Source organism: Hyaena hyaena, unplaced genomic scaffold (assembly GCF_003009895.1).
Source record: "Hyaena hyaena isolate Hyena2069 unplaced genomic scaffold, ASM300989v1 scaffold_33, whole genome shotgun sequence".
Taxonomy (NCBI): Eukaryota; Metazoa; Chordata; class Mammalia; order Carnivora; family Hyaenidae; genus Hyaena; species Hyaena hyaena.
This window is the reverse complement of record NW_024080666.1, coordinates 4,014,068-4,034,654: the sequence shown is the minus strand read 5'-3', so window position 1 is coordinate 4,034,654 and position 20,587 is coordinate 4,014,068. Positions and strand designations below refer to the sequence as shown.

Here is a 20,587-nt window from a genome sequence, read left to right as displayed (position 1 = left end):
AAGATGAGGGACACGTGCAGCTCCAAGTGCCATGGTGTACCTACTGGCCCTGTGACCTTCGACAGCATGACTTTGCCTGTAAAACAGGGTGGTCCTCATGGAGTTGTAGGGAGGACAAGGTGTGTCAATACATTCAAAGGGCTTAGAAAACTCACGGCTCACAAGGCCACACCAGTGTTCATGCTCTTGCTATGGTTCCTTCAGGTGTTGACCTTGTAAACTTAGGGATCTTCCATTCCTGGTTGTACTCCATCTCCAGTGTCTATGACAGTGCCTGACAGATACTAGGTGTTCAATCATCTTTTACTATTTAAAAAATTCTTTAAGCTTTTTATTTTGCAATCTTTTTAGACTTGTAGGAAGGTTGCAAAAATAGAACTGAGTTTCTGTGTTCTCTTCACTCAGCTTCCCCTAATCTTAAATCTTACATCACCACCATCCAGTGAATGAAAGCAAGGGATTCACAATGATACAGTGCTACCAACTAATAAATATATAGACCTTACAATAAATGTTTTTAAGTGATGGATGGATGGATGGAAGGCAGGAAGGCAAGAAGGAAGGAAGGAAGGAAGCAGGAAGGAAGGAGGGAAGGAAGGAAGCAAGGAAGGAAGGGAGTGATGGATGGACGGGCTGTGGGCTGAGTTGATCAAAGAAGGCTTTCTGGAGGGGGTATATTTGAGGTAGCCCCTCGAAGAGAAAGGTCCTGAGACAGAAGAGAATGGATGAAGGGCATTTCAGGAGGGAGGAATCACATGATAAAGCTGTGGAGGCTGGAAGGCCCTAAGGTATGAGGGGAGAGTGAGGGAAGCAGTTTGGTTGAGGCCGGGTGGGACTGGAGGCTGGGGGATTGGATGTGTGGAGCAGCAAGAGGCAGAGGCCACCTCTGGATACCTGGCCTTCTTTTTGTCCAGCTGAACTTCCTCTGTGCTGCCATTGATGCCATAGAGGGTCATGAAGATGTTGGAGTCGGTGCCACCGCCAACCACATCACCCGTCCACACTGTCATCTCATAGAGCACCTGCAGGGAGAGGGATGCGGATCCTGACCCTTGTCTTCACCCACCAACCCCACCACCTTGCCTCATTCTCTCCAGGGCAAGACGAGCTCCAAGCTCTATGGCTCTGAAAAAAAATCCTCCCCTGATCAATTGCTATTGCCTGGAGAACGAGAGACAGGCCTTGTTACTCTGTGTCCTTGGCTGTGTCTAGTTTGGCGCTAGAGAGGAGTTCAGTTTCTGACAGAGGATGTGTGCGCACAGAAGCATGACTGAAAGCCCCGGCATTCACTGATTGCTTTGTCAATCAAGTCCCAGCTCGAGCTCATGCAGTCAAGCAGCGGGACAGCAGCTTCTGGAGCCATCCATCATGCCATCTGCATCCCGGGTCTGCCACCTGCCAGCTGTTGAACTTGGGCAGCACTCCACCCTGGCCAGCCTCTGCTTCCTCCACTGAGAAACAAGGATAAACGTTTCACAGAGCTGTGAGAGCCACAAATGGTTCGGCCTGGGCCCATGCCTCGCCTTCCATGTGCCACAGGTCAGGAAGCAGCAATTCCTGGGCCATCTCTGCTTCCTGCATGCCCAGCACACACCCAGAGCGTTCATGAGCAGTTACATTTGAAGGAGCTCTGGCTCCATTCACTTGTGAGGTAGGACAGCCACCGATCCCACGATTTGCCCTTCAAGTTGGGATTTTGCCCTTCGGCCTGAGGTTTGCTCCAGAGAGAATGTGTCCCTTTTGCATGTGTTCACTGGAAGGGGAGTGTCAGCCTTCTCTTTCCTGGATGGTGCCCTCGCTGGTTCTTCCTCCAAGAGGAGCCTTGTGGCAAGAGGGGCCACCTTCATCCATGCTCCAGAGTGTCCTCTGCTCCTGGCTTCTTACTCCATTCCCTCTTGCCAGGTGCCCGTGGACTAGCATAGCTTTGGGAGAAGTATGCACATGGCCAGGGAAGTGCTGGGCTGACCCGTCTTCTCTGAACACACCTGGCCCTTCCCTTCCCCTGTGGCTGCCACAGGCAGTATCACCTGCACAGGTGCCTGGTCCCCACTATCCGGAAGCCCTTGAACTCAGCACCCAAGTTATTTGTCACAGTGATCATGCCCCTGACATTAGACCTGTTGGGTGCTGAGTGCTTTGCCAGCAGTATCTAGAATCTTCACCATGATGCTCTAAAGTTAGAAGCTGCAAGCCTGGCCCAGAGGACAAGTTTAATACTTGTTTGCTGAGGAAATGATTGAGGAGCCTCTTGCGTTACCAGGAAAATACTCTCACACCTTAACACGGGCATTGTGGTGGCAGGGGGAGCTATTGGGAGTGAAGGCAGGAGCCTGATGCTTTTTTGCTGTTAGTCAGACACGCTTGAAAAATAGAAAGATCAAAATGAGTGCTTTGACGACTGCATACAGACCGGCCCCTTAAGGCTAGTCCCCCTGGACTCTTGTGTTCTCTGGGACCATCTCTCTCTCCTTTACACAGACACATCTCTTTTTAGGTAAGAGGTTGTTTCCAGAAAGAGACACAGAAATGGGGCTTTTGTAATTCCGGTCTGATATCTCCTGGGGAGATGGCCAGTCCAAAGATACCTGTGGTTCTTTGCAAAGTGATAAACCTGTGTTCTTTTGTCACATGAATAATAGGGGCGTGGGTCTACATTTCCACAGACTAAAGGGCTCAGGGGGAGGTGCGGCTGCACTGAGTGGGGTGTGCATGTGTGCAGCGGGAGAGGGGGTGGCACACACAGACACACTCACACCCACGTGCATGCTGGGAACTGGGTCAGGACAGAGGTCCCTGGATGAACCGTGTGCTCACCCACACCATCCGTCTGGCCACAGATGGAGATGTCTGGGGAAGGGAGGGAGGATATTTGTGCTGTAGAAAGTTCTGCTTTCTGGCTCTCAAGCAGGGGAGGGGCAGGCATCTACACTCCTGCCTGTTGAGGTTTTCAAAGCCCAAACTCAGCCCTTCCTTCTTTTTCCATATACAAATAAGCAGGGCTCCCTCAGGTCCAGGGTGATTTCTTCTTATCTTTGTGGGATACCTTCTGACCTAAATCTAGTAGCTCATTGGTTTGGATTCAGGAACAGGGATGAGGGCTAGAGCTTTCTGTTGACCCCACAGCTTTTTGGAGAGGAGAAGCCTATAGTGTCATGTGAACCAGAAGCCTCTGAGCCACCAAATGGCCATGTATACTTGGCACCAGCACTCAGGCATCCTGGCTGTTGCCCAGCACTGACTTGCAAGTTTACACAACTTGTCCCAGGTCATTTGGTCAGTTAGAGCTGGGGCCTGGACAGGAGCTCAGAGCTCCTGCCTTCCAGCCTTTTCCACTTAAAGAGGATCTCGTGCAAGCAGCTCTAACTGCACTGCAAGACCCCGAAGTGCACAGCATCCCACATGCTATCTTTTCCCACCCTGCCTTTGGGTGTTGAAGGAGCCTTTGGGAAAAAAATGACTCTGCACATCTATGCAGCTTGCAAAGCTCTCCGTGGACTGTTCATGATCTCATTCATTCTCATCAAGGTCTCACAGGATGGGAAATGTTATTTCCACGTACTGTGTGAGAAGACCAAGGCCCAGAGAGGCCAGACGACTTGCCCCAGGTTACACAGCAGCAGACCCAAAGAGACCAGAGCAAAGCGAGTTTGGCCAGTACACCAGGCTGCAGCCCCTGCCTGTGCCCCAGCGATGCGTCTCCTTCTTCCTTCACTTCTGTCTCCCCTTCTGCTCTCCCTCCCTTCTCTCCTTCTGCTCTCCCACCCCCATCTGCACAGCCTTCGCCATGCAATATGCACACCCAGGCCCCTCTTTTTATACCTTCACCCCAATGTTCACCACCATAGCATCCAGGAGGTCGAAGACGCGGGAGGTGACACCGTCGCCACGGTCCTTGGCAAGCCAGCAGTTGCAGCACAATGTGTACTTGGTGCCCTGGGTGGGCACAGCCAAACACAGCTCGTCCACCAGCCAGCAGCTCTCTGGGGAGGCCCCGTCGTGGCCCAGCTGGGAGGAGACATCCCAGGGCCATGAGGGTCTGGGAAGTCCTGGCCACTCAGCATCCCGTTCCCCATTCCACACCTCCTTCCTCAGTGCTTCCTCCCAATGTGCTGTGCACGCACTGACCCAGGTCTTTCCCATGAAGGTCAAGAGTTTGCAGATAAAATAAAGGTCTCTTATCAGATTATTCTGAACTAATCAAAGATTATTCTGGGTGAGCCTGGCCTAATCATGCAAAGCTCTTTAAAAGAGGGTCCAGGGGCACCTGGATAGCTCAATCGGTTAAGCATCCGACTTCAGCTCAGGTCATGATCTCATGGTTCATGAGTTCAAGACTCACACTGGGCTCTGTGCTGACAGCTAAGAGCCTAGAACCTGCTTTTGATTCTGTGTCTCCCTCTCTCCCTGTTCCTCCTCCACTCATGCTCTCTCTCAAAAATAAATAAATATTAAAAATTAAAAAATAAATAAATAAAAGAGGGTCCAGATGTCAGAGATGGGAGACGCTGGAGAGATCTGAAGCAGAAGAGATTGTGTCTTATTGGCCTTGAAAAAATAAACTGCCATGTTTTGGAGAAGGTCCCTGCATGGCAGGGATGCATGCAGCCCCTGGGAACTGGTGGCCTCAGTCCTACAGCTGCAACGAGGTGGATTCCACCAGTGACCTTGGAAGAGGACCCTGAGCCTCAGATGAGACCACAGCCCCAGCAGCAACTTGATTTGAGCCCAGTGAGAACTTGGGAAGAGGCCCACCTAGCTCATATGTGGACTCTTGGCCTGGGAAACTGGGAAATCATACATCTGTGGGGTCTTTTGTTAAGTTTGTGGTAATTTCTTACCAAGTAATAGAAAACAAATACACCAGGCTTTCCCACTGGCTGGGTGGAAAACAGACCTGGCTGGGCCGTGACTCAGTCCAGGTTACCTCGCCAGCTGATGGCGGAGGCCAGAGGACCTTCCCCCACTACCTGCTCTGAGGTGGGGCTCCAGGCTGGCTGCTCTGCCTGCCCTCCACACCCCCTCCCGCTAGGTACGGGTCAGCTCCTTCCCTCCCTTGGGGTGGGCACCATCCCAGGACCAGCACCTCTATTTTCTTGATGATGCCCACATCCAAGCCTGCAACATAGAACTCCTCCACGGAGCCGCAGCTGAAGCCCTTCTTCCCCCGGGGGAAGTCCAGCCAGATGCGGTTGCTGTGCTCATCATCTTCCCCAATGAGGAGGACGAAGGCCCGGCTGTCAGTGGCTGCATCCTTGTGCTTTCCAGTGGTGACTGACACGTAGTAGGGAATCACTGCAAGAGAGCCAGGGGCCCAGCCTCGTAACGGGCCAGGTAGACTCGGGGTGGGCTCACACACTTGGAAATGACTTTTGCAGAGCAGAGTGCACCAGAGCTTTCCAGACTGGTGAATTATCTATGGTGAGATAGATAATTCTCTCCAGGGAATGAGGGATCGGTATCTCCCAAGTGAAGATCGTCCTAAAAGAGCATCCTTGCCACTTCTAAAAAGCCCTGTTGACCAATTATCTTAGTTGCACCCGGCACTCCTGTGTGAAGTAGGGTAAGAAAGTAACCTTTCACCAGGCACAGGGGTTAGAAGCCTGAGAAGCTTACAGCAGTCGGCAAAAACAAGGTTGTTAAAAACAAGGTCTCACAGAAAGTAGGAGTTTGGGGAAGAAAAATAAGATAGCATTATAAGTGTAACATGGTAAATGAAAGTTCTAGAAGGCATCCCCATATCCTAAACAGACCGATCAGCATAAAAACTTGCTCAGGTAGTGCAGCATAGAGTTCTACCTGCCCAGCAAGTATCCATTCTCCTTGCAGCCAGGGGTGGTCATAAAATGTAAGCACATATTGTTGGGTGGGTTTCTGGGGGAACTTTCTGACTCAGCTGGGAGGAGCAGCCTTTTACCCCTTACCCTTCCATTCATTCTGCTTGGAGTGTGATGGCTGGAACTCCAGCAGTCATCTTGGAACCATGGGCAGCTTTTAGGAAGGAAGTCACTGACTTCATTGGAACTGCTATGCCTGTCTCATTGACTATCTTTGAACTTTTATGTGTGAGAAAAGGAAAATCCCTCATTTGTTTAAGTCACTATCTTGTCTCTGTCACCTGCGGTTACTAATTGACACAAGTTGGAAACCCTCCTCTGGGATCATCTTCCTCAATATCTTGGGAGACAATGCTCTGGTATGGATTAGAGATTGTATGGTTACAGGTTATGTAATGTGTATCTCTTTGCAAGTTTCCAAACTAGACCTTCCTGGCTGGAATTACCAGCATTGTTTTCTGCACCTGCCCGTGGCCTTATTTCACCCTTACAGGAGGGCCCCCTGGCCTTTCACAGGTGATCAGAGTGCTTAATTCAGGAGAGACGCTTTCTTGTGGGTCCCATCATTATTCATATAGTGAGAAGGTAGAATAGAACATGACTGGTGTGCTCTGGCCAGTCCCAGAGACCCCCCACAATGTCTCTGGGGGAGGAATACAGTGGCCGTCATGCTCTATACTAAGAGAGCTGAACAGACAGGCAGTGCTTTTAAATGTCCAATAGACAAACACAACTGCTTTATCTCAAAACTTTGGTTGGAAAAATGAGCTTGTCAGGGCTTTATAGCATCGTTTTATGGGGGAGGGGAAAACTGAGGCCCAGTTTTCCAGGTCATGTATATTATTGTCTAAAGCAGAAATGGAACTTAAGTCCCCCTAAAGACATCTTAGGACTTCTTCCCCTACCTGACCGCATCACACTGTGCCTTCTGTCTGTACGGCTGAAGTCCTCCATGTGATGCCCTACTGACATACAAGGTGTTCTCACCGCTGCTGTGGATTTCTGTCTGGTGAGAACTGTCCCAGGCCCTCGAGGCTGAATCTACATCCTGAGAGTCTGGGTGAGGGCAGAGCTCACGGGATAGCCTCCTGGTAGTGGGTCAGTGGATTAAGTGTATCATCACCCTGACTACTCTTAGACTTTGTTTGTCCATTTGCAACAGGGCTGGTCGCTGCCCCTGTAGGGTTGTGGGGACGGAAAGCTTGGTGTGAATTATAAAGCACTAGGCAGAAGTCACATGACAGTGGGGCTAATGCATGGCCTGACCAAGAATAGCTTGAACACACATCCTGGCACCTGCCTCTCCTCTGCTGAGCCCCCTGCTTGGCCTACCTGGGCCCTCCTGCACGTAGTCGGCCATGGGCCCCGTCACCGTGGCAATGTCGACGTCTGCCATCTTGGAGCTCAGGGCGATCTCCCAGAAGTCAGCTGGGCTGCTGCAGTTGCTGCTTCGGTCCCCGGTGTACTCCTGCCCGGGAGCACGACCCAGTCCCCATCACAGCTCTGGCCCCTTCTGCCACAGTACGAGGTACGGCTGAGCCAAGTCCCCCACCCTGCACCGCCCACTGCCTTCCCCACACCTTCTCATAAAAGAGCCTCTCGAGCCGCCCGTCTTCCTTCTTCAGGGACAGCCAGCGCCCGCACAAGAACAGGAACTCGTCCTCATTGGTGTCATTCCAGATCTCCACCTTCTCCACATACCAGTCTGCGCACCACTTGGTGTTGTCATGGCGGAGCTTGATCTTGTAGATGACACCCAGGTCAGCAGCCTCGATGATGAAAGTGTCGGCCTGCGGAGTCCAGATGTGGGGACTCGGGTGGGGCTGTGCCCCACCTGCACCCACTCCAACCCTGACCATCCAGTACCTTCCATCTCCCTCAGTTGTTGGGCTGAACAGACTTTCCCAGATGGAAGCCCTCCAGGCCCAAGTCCCTAACACGGAGCGTTTGGTATGCCGAGACCTCCCCACTTCCCCAGGGGCCCTGTTTTGCAGTCTTGTTCCTCCTGGGATAAGCCTTGTGGATGTTCGGAAGACGGGACGTGGATGGGCGTGGGGCAGACGAGGCGCCCACCCTGGCCCTGGTACCTGGATGTCCTTGGTTACACTGAGTATCAGCACAAGTATGGGTGGGAGGCTGGAAGGGGTAACGAGGAGGGGCTCCCCGGGGGGAAGCTGGGAAGCAGGCGGAAGAGCCGCTGGGCCAGGCCCGGCAGAGGAGACAGAGCCAGGAGAGGCTCTGGGGGAGGCCAGGCTGAGGAGAGCTCAGGGATGGCAGCTGGCGTGCAGGTGGTTTTATGTGGGGTGTGATGTAAGCCCTCTGGGTCCGATTCTCCCTGCAGCAAAGCATCCTCACACTCTTGGGTGCTAGGACTCTGGGGATTGCTCAGTGAGAGGTGGGGTTCCAGGCCTTGTGTGAGGCATGGTCACAACCACAGGCTGAATGTGGCTGGCAGGAGCCTGGAGCAGGGCAGGAGAGGCCGGTGGCCCTGAGCCACAGTGCTTTTCTTCCAGAAGATGGAAGATGTGCTGAGTCACTGCTGAGTGCTGGGAAGCCAGAGATAAATAGGATAGGAAGCCTCTGCTCCTCCTTGGGACCCCATAGCCCAGACTGGGAGAGGGGGAGGTGGATAATCACAGCCCAGGGGTGGGGAGCAGCACCTGCCTGAGGACTAGAGGCAGGGCTGGCAAGACTCTCCAGGTGGTAGCATTAAGCCAAGGGTGGCCGCTGGGCCTTTCCGGCGCCACAGCAGGTGACTGCAGGCAGAGGAAACTGCAGGTGGGCAGCGCGAGGCTGACCGTGCAGGCGCAGGGCTCCAACAAATGGCTAAGCTCACCGGAGCAAACCTAGGCACACCCTGTGGCACAGTGAATCCCCCTCTTTCCTTCTGTCCCGAAGGGACACCTTTATGTGTGCCCAAGGATGCTTACTGCAGGAGAACTTCTACAGTGGAAAACTGGGAGCCATCTGGTGTCCAGTGCTTGGGGGGATGGCTAAATAACCATGGTGACACTGTGTGCAGAATGTCACGTGTGTGGTGGTGCCGAAGAATGAGCCAGCTTCGTCTGCACTCCAATATCCTGACGCAGAGACTGCATGCCAAAGGCAAGCTGAAGAAGCATCCATATAGGGGTGATGTCTTTTATACATATAAAAAAATGAAAAGCACAGAACAGCAATTATGGATTTTCTATGCGCACCCATCCATGGATGCAGACCCCTGGCCGGCAGAGTGATGGTCAGCTCTGGCTAGCAGAAATGAGGTGGTGCGGCAGGCAGCCGTCGAGGGGGGTTCGGTAAGCCAGGTGAGCTGAGGAAGGGCTAAGGAGCCGATAGGCTGGTCTAGGAGCCGTGTGGAAAGGAGACTCTCTGAGACCTGGCTACAGACTGGACGTGGGTGGGTGGGGGGTTCTTTGTGGGGGAGGGTGTCAAGGGGAACTTGTGTATTCTGGAGGAGATAATTAGAGAAATGGAAGCTGCTAGATGCTCAGCAGTGAACTTAAGGTCACGTAAATCATCAGTGACTAAACCGGAAGAAGCTCCAGTTCTCCTGACAGGATCTCAGAACTGGAGAGAAGGAAAGGAAAGGGGTGGTACAGGACAGGACATGGGTTTTTCTCGTGATACAACAATGGCCTAGAGAGAAAAATCGGACTCTGAACTCAGGTGGAATAGACTGCATCACCTTCATTTTTAAGTTCATTCACTTATGAGTATGTGTTGTGCCTTCTGTGTGCCCGGTTCCGTGGGTGTGGCCACAGACAGACATCCGGATGTCACCTGTCCACACTGCTGGTTCACAGTGTGCTCACCCATGCTGGCTCCGGACACCAGCGAAGGCGGGGTAAGGTGAGCTCCCCAGTCCTCAACAACACTCAGCACTGACAAAGAGCCAGCATTTCAGATGTTCTAATTCAGTGAACTTATTTTACGGTGGAAGAAACTGAGGCACAGAGATGCAAAGTAACGTGCCCAGAACCACACAGCTAGTCAGTATTAGGAGGTGAATGAATGTAAGTGATCTGGCCCCAGCCACTGGTCTGACCGCTGAATGGCACTGCCACATCCCACAACAGCATAGGTGAGGGAGCCTGTCCCCAGTATAGAGTCCGGGTCACCGCAGGAGCCACTTAAGTGCACTTCTCTGTATTCCATTTTTTCCCAAAATGGATAGACCTCCTTAGCTACTTTACTAGTGCAGCAAACGGTTATATCTCATGTGTGTGTGTCTGTAATTATTTCTCCCTGATACAAAGTGTTCTTACATCTTTTGTCCTGTTTTTCAGTCCAGGGGTCTAAGTAGCTACCATACTGCTATCCCCACTTCAGAAGCAGTAAACCAAAGCTAAAGGTCGATGGTTCCTAGCTGGACAATGGAACAAATGAATGGAAACACCAGGGCCTGACTTCTCCAGGACCTTGAGGCCAAGGCTGGACTCCTTCCAGACGGCCTGGCCATGGGGTCACCGGGCAGCCGCAGACCCGCTTAGATGACATTTGCTATCCCTGTTCCAGAGCCCATTTCCTCCTCACGAGTAGGAAATGTTTCAGTGCCAAGAATCATGCCTGGCTGAGGGTCAGGCCTAAGCAGACCCCTCCTAAACACCCACCGGTCAATGCAGGAAAGCCCTGCATGTGCATGGCCGCAGGTAAGACCACAGATTGGGTTACCTTGCTCTGATCACTTTGCAGCTGCAACCTGGCCTGCTGGCAGTTCTGGCAGATTTAGGTGAATGCAGTGAAGGGAAAGAGGCTGAGGCTGTGTGAAGGGGGTAAGGCAGGGAGGGCCTGGGAGAAAGCAGAGCTACAGCAGGGAGAGGAGGAAAGTCGAGGTGCTAAGAAGGGAAATTGGGACAGAGGTCTTCCTTTTCCTAAAACCCTAGCGTGTCAGAGCCCTTTACCTAATAGAGGACTTCCTTGGCACCCCCACAGCCAGTCCAGGTCAAAGTGGACCTTAGCTGGGGGCCTGGGGGACTTGTCCATGGCTCCCATGGGCCTCAGTACTGCCCAGAGCTCTGCACAACACAGCTTAGCTGATTCACATCATACTCTTCATTTTACAGATGAAGAAACCAGGTCCACACGGGTTCAACTGGATAAGGAGCTGACGGGAGAAGCAGGCCTCCAGCCCCCACCACTCTGGGGTTTACTACCATGCTCAGGACCCGCCCATAGTGAGCTGATTTTCTGATGACGACCAGCACCCACCCTCCAGTACAGCCAGCATCCTGCGGCTCAAACAGACCTCTCAATTGCCCAAGCTCTACCCTCTGCTGTACCTCCACTGGAGATGCAGGGCCCAGGGCCCATGCACAGGCTCAGAGAGGGGACCAGCTGCTCTGCAGGGGGAAGTGCAAGGCCAACTGCTCACAGGAGGGAGCCTGACACCCACAGATTTGCAGACAGCCTCAGGGACCAAGAGCTGGCCCCCAGACACCTGGGCCCCGGAGGGGAAGGGAAGGGGATAAAAACTCTGTGTGCCACACATACCGTTCCTTTCTCGAACTTGTTGGTACGGTTCTCTGACTTGCCAAGGTACCGCTCCCCGGTGTCCCCCAGGTCTCCAAAGATGGTGATGTAGACCTTAGCATCCGTCCCTGCCCCAGGAACGTTTCCTGTGAAGATCTGCACCGAGTACAGCACAACTGGGCATACAGTTGGACAGATAGACAAAGGGAAGAAAAGAATGGCATTGGCTTTAGGATTGAAGAAACTGGATTTATAGAAGGTATTAAGCTTCTGGCCCAGGTCTCAAGGAGGCATTAGTCTCCTCCTTTTATTTGTTCCACCATGAACATTCTGCTACAAATCTGCAAAGACTCACCAGTGAGAAGTTTGCCCATCCGATCTGGACACAGGTGGCCCCTAAGACTGAGAGGACGGAGGCTTCTCCCAGCAGCCCTCACACCATCCACCCATCCAGTTGTCTGAGCTTCCGGGGGGTGGGGGGTGGGGGGAAGGTACAGGATACCACCTGACGTGCGTATGTGCTGTGGTTGCTAAATGTGCATGCGCTGACTCGCCAACAATAACATGCCTACCCGGGGCCCCTGGGTGGCTCAGTCAGTTGAGCATCCGACTCTTGATTTCCACTCAGGGCATGATCTCATGGTTGGTGAGTTCGAGCCCCGAGTTGGGCTCTGCGCTGACAGCAGAGTCTGCTTGGGATTCTCTCTCTCTCTCTCTCTCTCTGTGCCTCCCCTGCTCTCATTCTTTCTCTCTCAAAATAAATACACATTAAAAAAATAATATGCCTTCCCACTTGAGGGTGACTAGTATCCATGCCAATTCCTTTCAAATGGTTTTTAGAAAAAAATCAAATGTTTTTGAGACTACAGATTTCCCGTAGCGTCCATTTCCTGATTTTTAAAAAATGTTTATTTATTTGGGCTGAAATCAAGAGTCAGACACTTAACCAACTGAACCACCCAGCTGCTCCATTTCTCTATTTGCCTTTATTCTCCAACTCCCTGCCATCCAGCACCTGTCCCAGTGACTGTCACCCTCTTCTTCAGCTCCCATGGTCTGTGGGAAGGACTCGATAAATACTGGTGTGACAGTTATTAAAAATTACTAATGAAAATAAAAACAAATGCTATCTTGTCTTTATTTTGCTGCTGTGGGCTCATTGAGGAAGAATAAAATACCTCTTTCTCCAACTTCCACCCCTAGGGGAAAGGCAAGATGTACATTTTTATGTGGCTAAGAATTTTGTCCCCTCTTTCCTAAAAGCTTTAGAGTTTCAGGCCAAGGAAGAAGGGACTGAGCTGGATTATCCCCAAGGGGAGGGATGGAGATTGTAGCTTTAAGGTGAAGGGAAGAAGTGGCCAGCCTGGAGGTAGGTTGGTTTCCCTAGGCTGTGTGGGGGTGAGGGTTTGGGAGTCCCCTTGGGGGCAGAAACCCCTCATCTGTACACAGAGCTCCTACAGGAAGATGGCTGAGGGGTTATCTGGGAGCATGAACCTCTCATGGCCAAAGAGAGGGTCTCATGATGATGCCAAAGTGTTTCTGGCCACATAGAGAAATGCCACCTGCATGTCTGCAGAGAACCAGCAGCAACTGTCACCGTGTGTTGGGGGGACATAGGTATCGGTGGTACCTACGATGGACTAAAGGCCAGGCCCCTCCTGTGAGGCTCGGGATTCTTATGAAACCGAAAAAGAGGGATTCCCCCTCCCTGCAGTGACTGAGATGGACTTTCTCACCAACTCCTGCAAGTGGGCTCAGACTACATTTAATTAAATCAAGCAAAGGAAGATGACGTGAGTTACTCATACCCGTGTATGGAACACGTTTGCGCCTACAGCACGGTTCCTATTATTCTCCTCTTTTCTCCCTTGGACTCTGCAGCATCATTCTCTCCTGTTCTCCATCTGCCTCTCTGGTCGCTCCTTCTGGAGCAGCTTTCCGGGTTCCTGACCTTCTTCCTGCCCCCCAGATGCCTGGTTCTGTCCGCTTCTCTCAGCTCCCCTCCTGCACGCTCTGGGTATTGACTCCTCTGAGTGCCCCGAGCCTGTGTCCCCAATCCTGTTCTCTCCTGTGCTCTGGGTCTACAGCCCTGTCATCTGGGGGACACGTCCACCTTGACTAGATGTCCCAAACTCACATGCAAACCTGAAGTCTGCCCGCTCCCGCAAGCCCCTTTTCCAAAGCTTCTCCCCAGCCCAGCGCTCTGCTCTGCTGTGAGCACAGCTCCCAAGGGCCTGCCCCCTCGGGCTGGGGTTGGGGAGGGGGACCAGGACCAGTCCTACTGCTCCCCCCTCCCCCAGCCCCCACCTCGCTCAGCTCAGTACGCTGTCAGCATTTCATGTGCTGCATGAATAAATGAGATCTGCTCTTTGGTGTTGGAGAGCCAACATTACCCAAGTCTGTCTGGCTGACACTGACACGAGGTCATATTAGGAATCTGGTCACAGTTTAGACGCAACAATCGACTGTTCTCCCCTTCATGTTTTCTCCCCGTTCGCTTCCCGGCAGCCGCGCACTCAGCCCCGCTCCACACCGAGGCAGGACCTTTGCCGGGAGTCCTTGTCCCACAGCAGGGCGCTGTGTCACCGGGGGCTGTGGATGGATGGCCGTCCCTCTCCCCCCCTCCACCCCCAATGCTCTTTCCAGTCCTTGGGGAAAGGAGCACTGATTCGGCTTCTGGGTGCTGAGCAATGCAGTTGTGCAGTCAAAACCGGCTATTTCTAGATCCTCCTCCCTCCCTCCTCCCGCCCAAGCCACACAGCTCTCGGTGGAAAGATGTTTCCCTAGAAACATCGCCAGGCACAGAGTGGGTTTGTGGCATGTTATTAATACCGAACAGCCCAAGTGTGCCGCTGGGACGGCTTTCCAGGGCGTCCTCTGGGACCCAAGGAGAAAAGGGAATTTTCCTCCAGCTTTAATAGCAAAGGGATTTGGGTAGGGAAAGGCACATTACGGAGGCAACGCTTGTTTTTATCTCTAACCGCGTGGCAACTGAGATCAAAGGAAACGTTAGAGCTATAGCTGGTTTACATCTCCCAGGTTCCACATGGGGCCAGGAATCTTGGATTTTAGTCCAGTTTTTTCCAAGAAGGGATGCAAGGCAACAAATGTGAGCTGGGTCTCCAAGCCCTCAGGGCCTCTCTGATCCGTCCAGACCGCCCCCTGGGGAGCCCCTGGTATTCGTTTGGTCACCAGTGGCAGAAAGCCTGTTTTTGGCAAGTGAGTTTGATTTTTGATACAGCTAACGGTTATTTAGGGCTGACTGAATAACCTGGGGATTGACAGGACAATGGCATTGCTGGTCAAAAAAAGAGGTGTGACACTGCCTGTCGTCCAGGAGGAATGCGTGCCTGTGCGTGCGTGTGCTCACACACTCACTCACACACACACGCACACATGCAGTCCAGGATGCTTCTGATTCATACGCATCCTGTGGGAGCAGAGAGGACCAAGCCTTGCAGAGGAGTAGCTGAGTAGACGGGGAGAAGGGAGGCCACAAGGATCAGAAGAATCCAGGCACAGAACACACGGGGGATGCCGTGTCACAGCCAGGCCAGGGAAGGACGTGCAGTGAGGCAGCCGGGACCCTGAAGAAGAGCCTCCTGCCATGTATCCGCTCTGTGAACTTGGGCAGGTCAGGCAGCCTCTGTGGGCCTCACGTGCCCTGTCTACGGAGTGGAGATGAAAACAGACCCTGCCTCCTGCGATGCAAAGACTCGGCCTGGCCCGGGGCACGTGCCCTCCATGAAGGGCTGCTGCCGCCCGTGAGGAGGGTGCCGCACTTACTGTCTAGAGGTTCCTCCACTTCCTTGTACACCTGCCTCAAGGACCCATCTCTCATGTATTTCTCAGTGAAGATGTCATAAGGAACCAGTTCTCGAATGGTCTTCTTGTCATCCTCCGACGTGGCAAGCCATCGATCACAAGGGAAAGTCAAGGTCTCTGTGCCCTGGGTTGAGGAGGCAAGAGGAAAATGAGCCCTTCCTGTGGAACCTTCTGACTTCAGTGGTTCATCAGCATGTCAACACCATGGGGACCAAGGACAAGGGTCATGGAGCCCCACAGATAATGGAAAAGCCACCAGGTGAGGCCGGCAGATCCAGTCTTACTTAAAGACTTCAACAGCCCCATCAGGGGTTTGCTCTTGAAGGTGGGGTTCCCTGGGTAACTTAAAAATAGGCACCAGAACCCCACCCCACAGCCTCAGGTTCAGTGGGTAAGGGGAGGGGCTCTGTATTTTTAAATTGCCCTCAGGTCACCCGACCACAGCCACAATCGAAACCTGCCTTCCACATTTAGAATCGTGTGGCTTCAGGATGTTTGCCCAGTTGTTCTCATGGATTTCTTTCTGTGAGTTGACCTTGAGCAGGAGGAAGGGCATACTCGGTCACTCACCAGTAATGTGGCCCCGGGGGTGGGGCACAGAGACAGGGCTGACCAGACTCTCCTCCTTGACCCTTAAACCAGGTGCTAAAAGATTCTGCCCTGGACCTGAGCTGCTTCCTGCACTCTGAGTGAACTGGGTGAACTGTCCTCTGATTTTACTTCGACTTAATAAGGCTGCAGGTTCTTGTCCAGAATCCACCTGCATCTCCTCCGGAAAGGGGCAGAGGAAACAGCAGCACAGATCAGCCAGAAACTCACATCTTTATCCGGGAGGAGCCTGCGGATGTCCACGTGGGAGCAGTGCCACCCAGGATTTATGCCCGTGTTGTCGTGGCCAATCCGAATTTTCTCAATGATTTCCCCGACGTCCTCTAACTGTGGAAAGGAGAAAATGCACCACGTGGTAGCTGAACAGTTCAGGAAAGTAAAGCTCAGTGACATCCTGTCTCTCCGGGGCATCCACTCTTGAGTCCTTTTGAGCCTCCAGGGGCCCCTTTCTCCCAGTACAGCCCCGCTGTCCAGCCCGGCCAGCCCCCACTCTCCCCTCCACACGCCATGCTCAGGCTTCCCTTCCTCTCTCCCCACTTGAAATCAGCCTAGATTCCAGAACTCAGTTCCATCAACCTCTGGGAGGCTGTCCCCCTTTTCATGGTGGAGCTCACCTCTCTGTCTTCCATTATTTACCATTGTGCAGCTCATTCCCTGCTTGAGAACTGATTTGGGTATCAAGAGGAATTCTGGTACGGCTGATGCCCTGTCTTGGCAGCCTGACCTTCTCCTTGGCCCCTAAGGGCCACCCCCCCATCTCCAACCACTCCTCTTCTATATCCCTCAAATTCTTGTCCTTCGAACTTGATGTTCTCTTGCCACAGGACCTTTGCACAGGCTCTTCCTGCCCTCCCACTTTCCTCTTCTTTACCTAAACCTCAACCTCATCATTCATGTCTCAGATCAAGGATCGCTTCCTCAGGGAAGCCCCCTGACCCCCTCAAGAGAGTCAAATCTCTTCATGAGAGCCTCTTATAAAAGCATCTGATAGCACCCCTCTCCCCTGTACTTCTCACAGTCAGAAGTTTGCCTTCATTTGTGTAATATCCTCTTCTTTACCACTGAAAACCACAAGGGCAGGCACAGCACCTGTCTTTGCCCATCGTTCTATCCCTGAAACCTAGAACAGAGCCTGTGAACCCCAGTACTCAGTATACATTGGCTGAAAGGATGAAAGAATGAGCCGGACAGTGTCAGCCGGGTTCTGTCACATGCAATCGTGAAACTTAACCATGACTGTATGGCTGGAAGTTCCCCTGAAGGGAAAAGCTGATGCGTGCGAGCTATAGCCAGTGCCTGCAATTCAGGAGATAGCATCTCTTCTTTCCCCTGCTTGGGGTCTGAGGCACGGGGTGCAGGGGAGGGACACTCATCAGGAATGACCGACCCCCTGATCTTTCCACAACTCTTAAGGAGGCAGCGAGGTGGCCAGACACGAGGTGAGGGGGTGTGTGTGCTGACTGAGTGTCTTCAAAGCCGCGTTGTGGAGCTGGCCGCCTGGCCGGCACCACCAAGGCCTCAGTGTTAAGAGACAGCGAGTCAGCTCTGGGGCAGGTGAGGACCCTTGATGAGGGAATGGCATCTGAATGACAGATTAAGTCAATCCTCAAATGCAAATAGCCTCATGCGGAAGTGACCTCTGAACAAAAGGGAACAGCTTCCAACCACTGGCTTCTTTCTTCCCCACACACCCACCCACAGCTGGCGGCCAACGGTGGGCCCATCAGCACTGCTTGGGGGACCCACCGCACTCCCAACCCCCTCATCCTTTCCAATTGTGGCCATGGTGCTGCCACCTACCACATATATAATCTGAGGCAGGGCACTTGACCTTCTAGGCCCCAACTTTCTTCTTTATAAAATGGGGGACAGTAATGTCTTACTCAGCTGAAGGCAGAGGCATGGCTGGGGCAACCTCCTGAGGTCACTTCTAGGTCTAAGATCGCAGCAATCGTTCCGTCAGATTGGTTCTCCTTCCAAGTGACCAGCAGGGCACCACACTGCTGGACACTGTGTGAGTCCACAAGGGCGCTACCGCGGAGGTTGGTTCTGCCGCCCTGCCCCCTGCCTCCTTCTGGCCGGCTCACCCTCACTTCACCCTGAGTGCTGTCCCCTGTGAGCCCCTGAGGGGCATTCTGATCACTGAACAGACCGGTGACTTCAGGCTGACATTCGTGCTCTGGGCATTTTATAACAAGGGAAGATACAGAAGCTGTGGGAGGAAGTCCTGGGCCACAGAATGACCATTTGAGGACACTGAGCTGTCAAATGCATTGGGCAGTGGATTCACTGCTCCTCCCTCTGTCCTGGGGCCTCTTTTCCTCTTCCCTCTATCCCATCTCTGAGGTTCCAGACATGTGGACCTTGGCTTCAATGGTACTTTTGGAACCGTAATCATCCATCCAGTCAGTCAGGGATGCCACATCAAGGTGGCCGTCTTAGCTGTGACCCTCAGGGAGCAAGAAGGCCTTCAGCAGAATGCGAGCCATGGATGATGGGCCTCTGAGATAAACTCGGAATCAGAAGAAACCCTAGTATCCTCCAAAGAGGTGGAAGAGCTCAGCAGAGAAGGTTCTGGAATTGAACTGCTGGAGTTCAAATCTTGGCTCTGCCCTTTGTTACACCCTGAGCAAGTTTCTTACCCTTCCCATGCAGAGATCATCATACTAGCAACTCTTGGAATGCCAATGAGGATTCCATGAGCTGATGCAGTCAAAGTGTTCAGAATGGGGCTGGCACAAGGCACGTGCTCAATAAATTCTAGTTATTACTGCTATTTTTTCAGCCACTTCCTATGTCTTAGGACAAAGCCACAGAGAGAGGGAGAGGCTTGCTCATGAGTTTGCATCTGAGCCAGAGCCAGAACCAGAGTCCAGGGCTGTGTGCTTACGACCTAGTGCTCTACGTCCTACCGGAAGATCAGTCAGAAAAGAGACATGGAGAGACAGAGGCACAAAAGCTTTTTCATGTGTTTCCACACTCTCACACTCCCCCAACAGCCAGATAGATTTGAAAAGAAGAAAGAAAAAAGACAGCAACAAATTACTGGCAAATTACAGCTGCTGTTAGTGGGCATTCCATTGATAAAATGGCATGGAAGTCATGCCCGTGTGATCACAGCCCGACCACTGATGGCGTCAGCGTTGGATGACTCAGTACCACCATCTTGGATGGCTGAGCTGCCACTCTGTGAGGATAAATGAATCACCCTCGAATTTTCTTTGTTAAAGACTCCACCAAGGTGGTGACCTTTCCACAAGTGCTGACTCTTCCCAGTGAAGGTGGAGAGGGAGCGGGGCGTCCCTCAGGGCAGACACTGGCCAGGGAAGGAGGATGGGGTTCTGGACTTTGATTCCCATCAGAAGATAAGGGGCATTTCTGCAAATGTCCCCACTACCTGGAAAGTCCAATCTCATGAGATGCCTAGCTCTTCTCCTTCAGAGCTGTCCCTTCTAAGTCTTGTTTCAGCTGGTCCTCTATCCATCATGTCATTCTCCTTCTGTCCCTCCCACCAAATCACATGCTGTGTTTATTTCCAGCTCTGGCCCTGGGCCGTGATGTTCCCCTTGCTAGGAATGCCTCCCCTTCTTGTCTCTCCTTTGCATTCTCGATCAGTCCCGCATTTGTCCTCATCACCATGGGCTGGCGTCCTGCAGGGCCTAAGAGCACGTATTCTGAGCCAGTACTCCTGGGTTTGAATCCTGCTTCCAGTATACCCTACCTGTGTGAATTTATGTAAGCTACTCCACTCTCTGTCTCAGTTTCCCCATTTTTACACAGTGATAATAATAGCACAGAGCTGCTGCCAGGGCTAAGTGAGTTAACAGATAAAGCCCTGTGACAGTGCTCTCTTACCCACAAGATCAGTTATTCTCTCTTGTTGGCCTTGTGTGGGGGTCTGGGGTTCTCCAGCTGGACTGCAAGCCCCTTGCAGGCAGAGTCTGCCCCACCCCCTTCCTCTGCCTCTCCCACCCAACCTAGCACACAGCGGAGAGCACAGAGGAGGCACTGAAGGGCACAGGATGTCAAGGTGCTGTGACCGATGCCTACAGTAGACAGGGAACGAGCAACCCCCCAGCCCAGAAGGGCAGCTGGGGAACATTTGGGGTGTCTGGAAGCCAAGCTCTCTACACAGATACATGTGTGTTATCGCTAGCATCGGAGGTGGCCCCAGTGGAACTGGGATTGTGTCTCTATTTCCTTAAACCTTGTCTACTCACTGTCGCCTTAGATCCTGACACTAGTCCGGGTGGGGCAGGGTGAGGTGCCAGTCCCCCTGGGTTATTCAGATGTGCTGAGTAAGGCCCAGCGAGGCTGGGTGAACTGCCTGGCCTCTTCACCACCAGCAGCCCGGTAGGGTGCCTCCGCCCCCTCTTCTGGTGCCACCCCCTGCTTCTCAGCCCCAGCCCTCCCCACTCTCCCACCCCCCCTCCGGCAGCCCACAAAGCCCAGGCACCTCCATAATGAAGCGGGAGGCCGACTTCCTCTCAAAGAACAGCTTCTGCTCCCTCTTGTTTGTGCACAGGTACTTCTGCTGGGTGCACACAGCATCGCAGCCATAGATGACGATGAAGATGTTGGCGTCCGTCCCGGCAGCAAAGACATCGCTGGTGTAGAGGATGATCTCGTAAGGGACAACTGAGGATGGTGGATAGAGGGTGAAGTCAGAGGGGAGGCGAGAACAGAAAACAAATGTGGGCAAGATCAAGTTCTTCATCGGCACCATGGCCCCAGTCCCCAACACGGGGAGCTGCAGCCCAGGGACCTAGACCTTCATGTGGTTGCTTAGCAACCACAGGTACAGGGGGAGGGGGGAGGCAGTGTCATGTCACACTTAGTGCCCACAGACA

At 52.8% G+C, this 20,587-nt stretch overlaps 1 protein-coding gene across 3 annotated transcripts in view; it reads right to left on the bottom strand.

Moving 5' to 3' along the window:
- The window catches only part of LOXHD1 (lipoxygenase homology domains 1), a 160,027-nt gene that overhangs the window by 28,734 nt on the left and 110,706 nt on the right, over positions 1–20,587 (bottom strand). For 2 of the 3 annotated variants that reach the window (XM_039228860.1, XM_039228863.1), the window contains 9 exons: positions 20,194–20,375; positions 15,948–16,064; positions 15,090–15,252; positions 11,325–11,479; positions 7,415–7,624; positions 7,167–7,302; positions 5,084–5,292; positions 3,820–4,005; positions 895–1,022 (listed from right to left, as the gene is read on the bottom strand). In XM_039228860.1, the coding sequence (XP_039084791.1) occupies positions 895–1,022; positions 3,820–4,005; positions 5,084–5,292; positions 7,167–7,302; positions 7,415–7,624; positions 11,325–11,479; positions 15,090–15,252; positions 15,948–16,064; positions 20,194–20,375 (1,486 nt within the window). The remainder of the gene's footprint in view (positions 1–894; positions 1,023–3,819; positions 4,006–5,083; positions 5,293–7,166; positions 7,303–7,414; positions 7,625–11,324; positions 11,480–15,089; positions 15,253–15,947; positions 16,065–20,193; positions 20,376–20,587) is intronic. The other variant, XM_039228861.1, reaches the window with a different exon arrangement.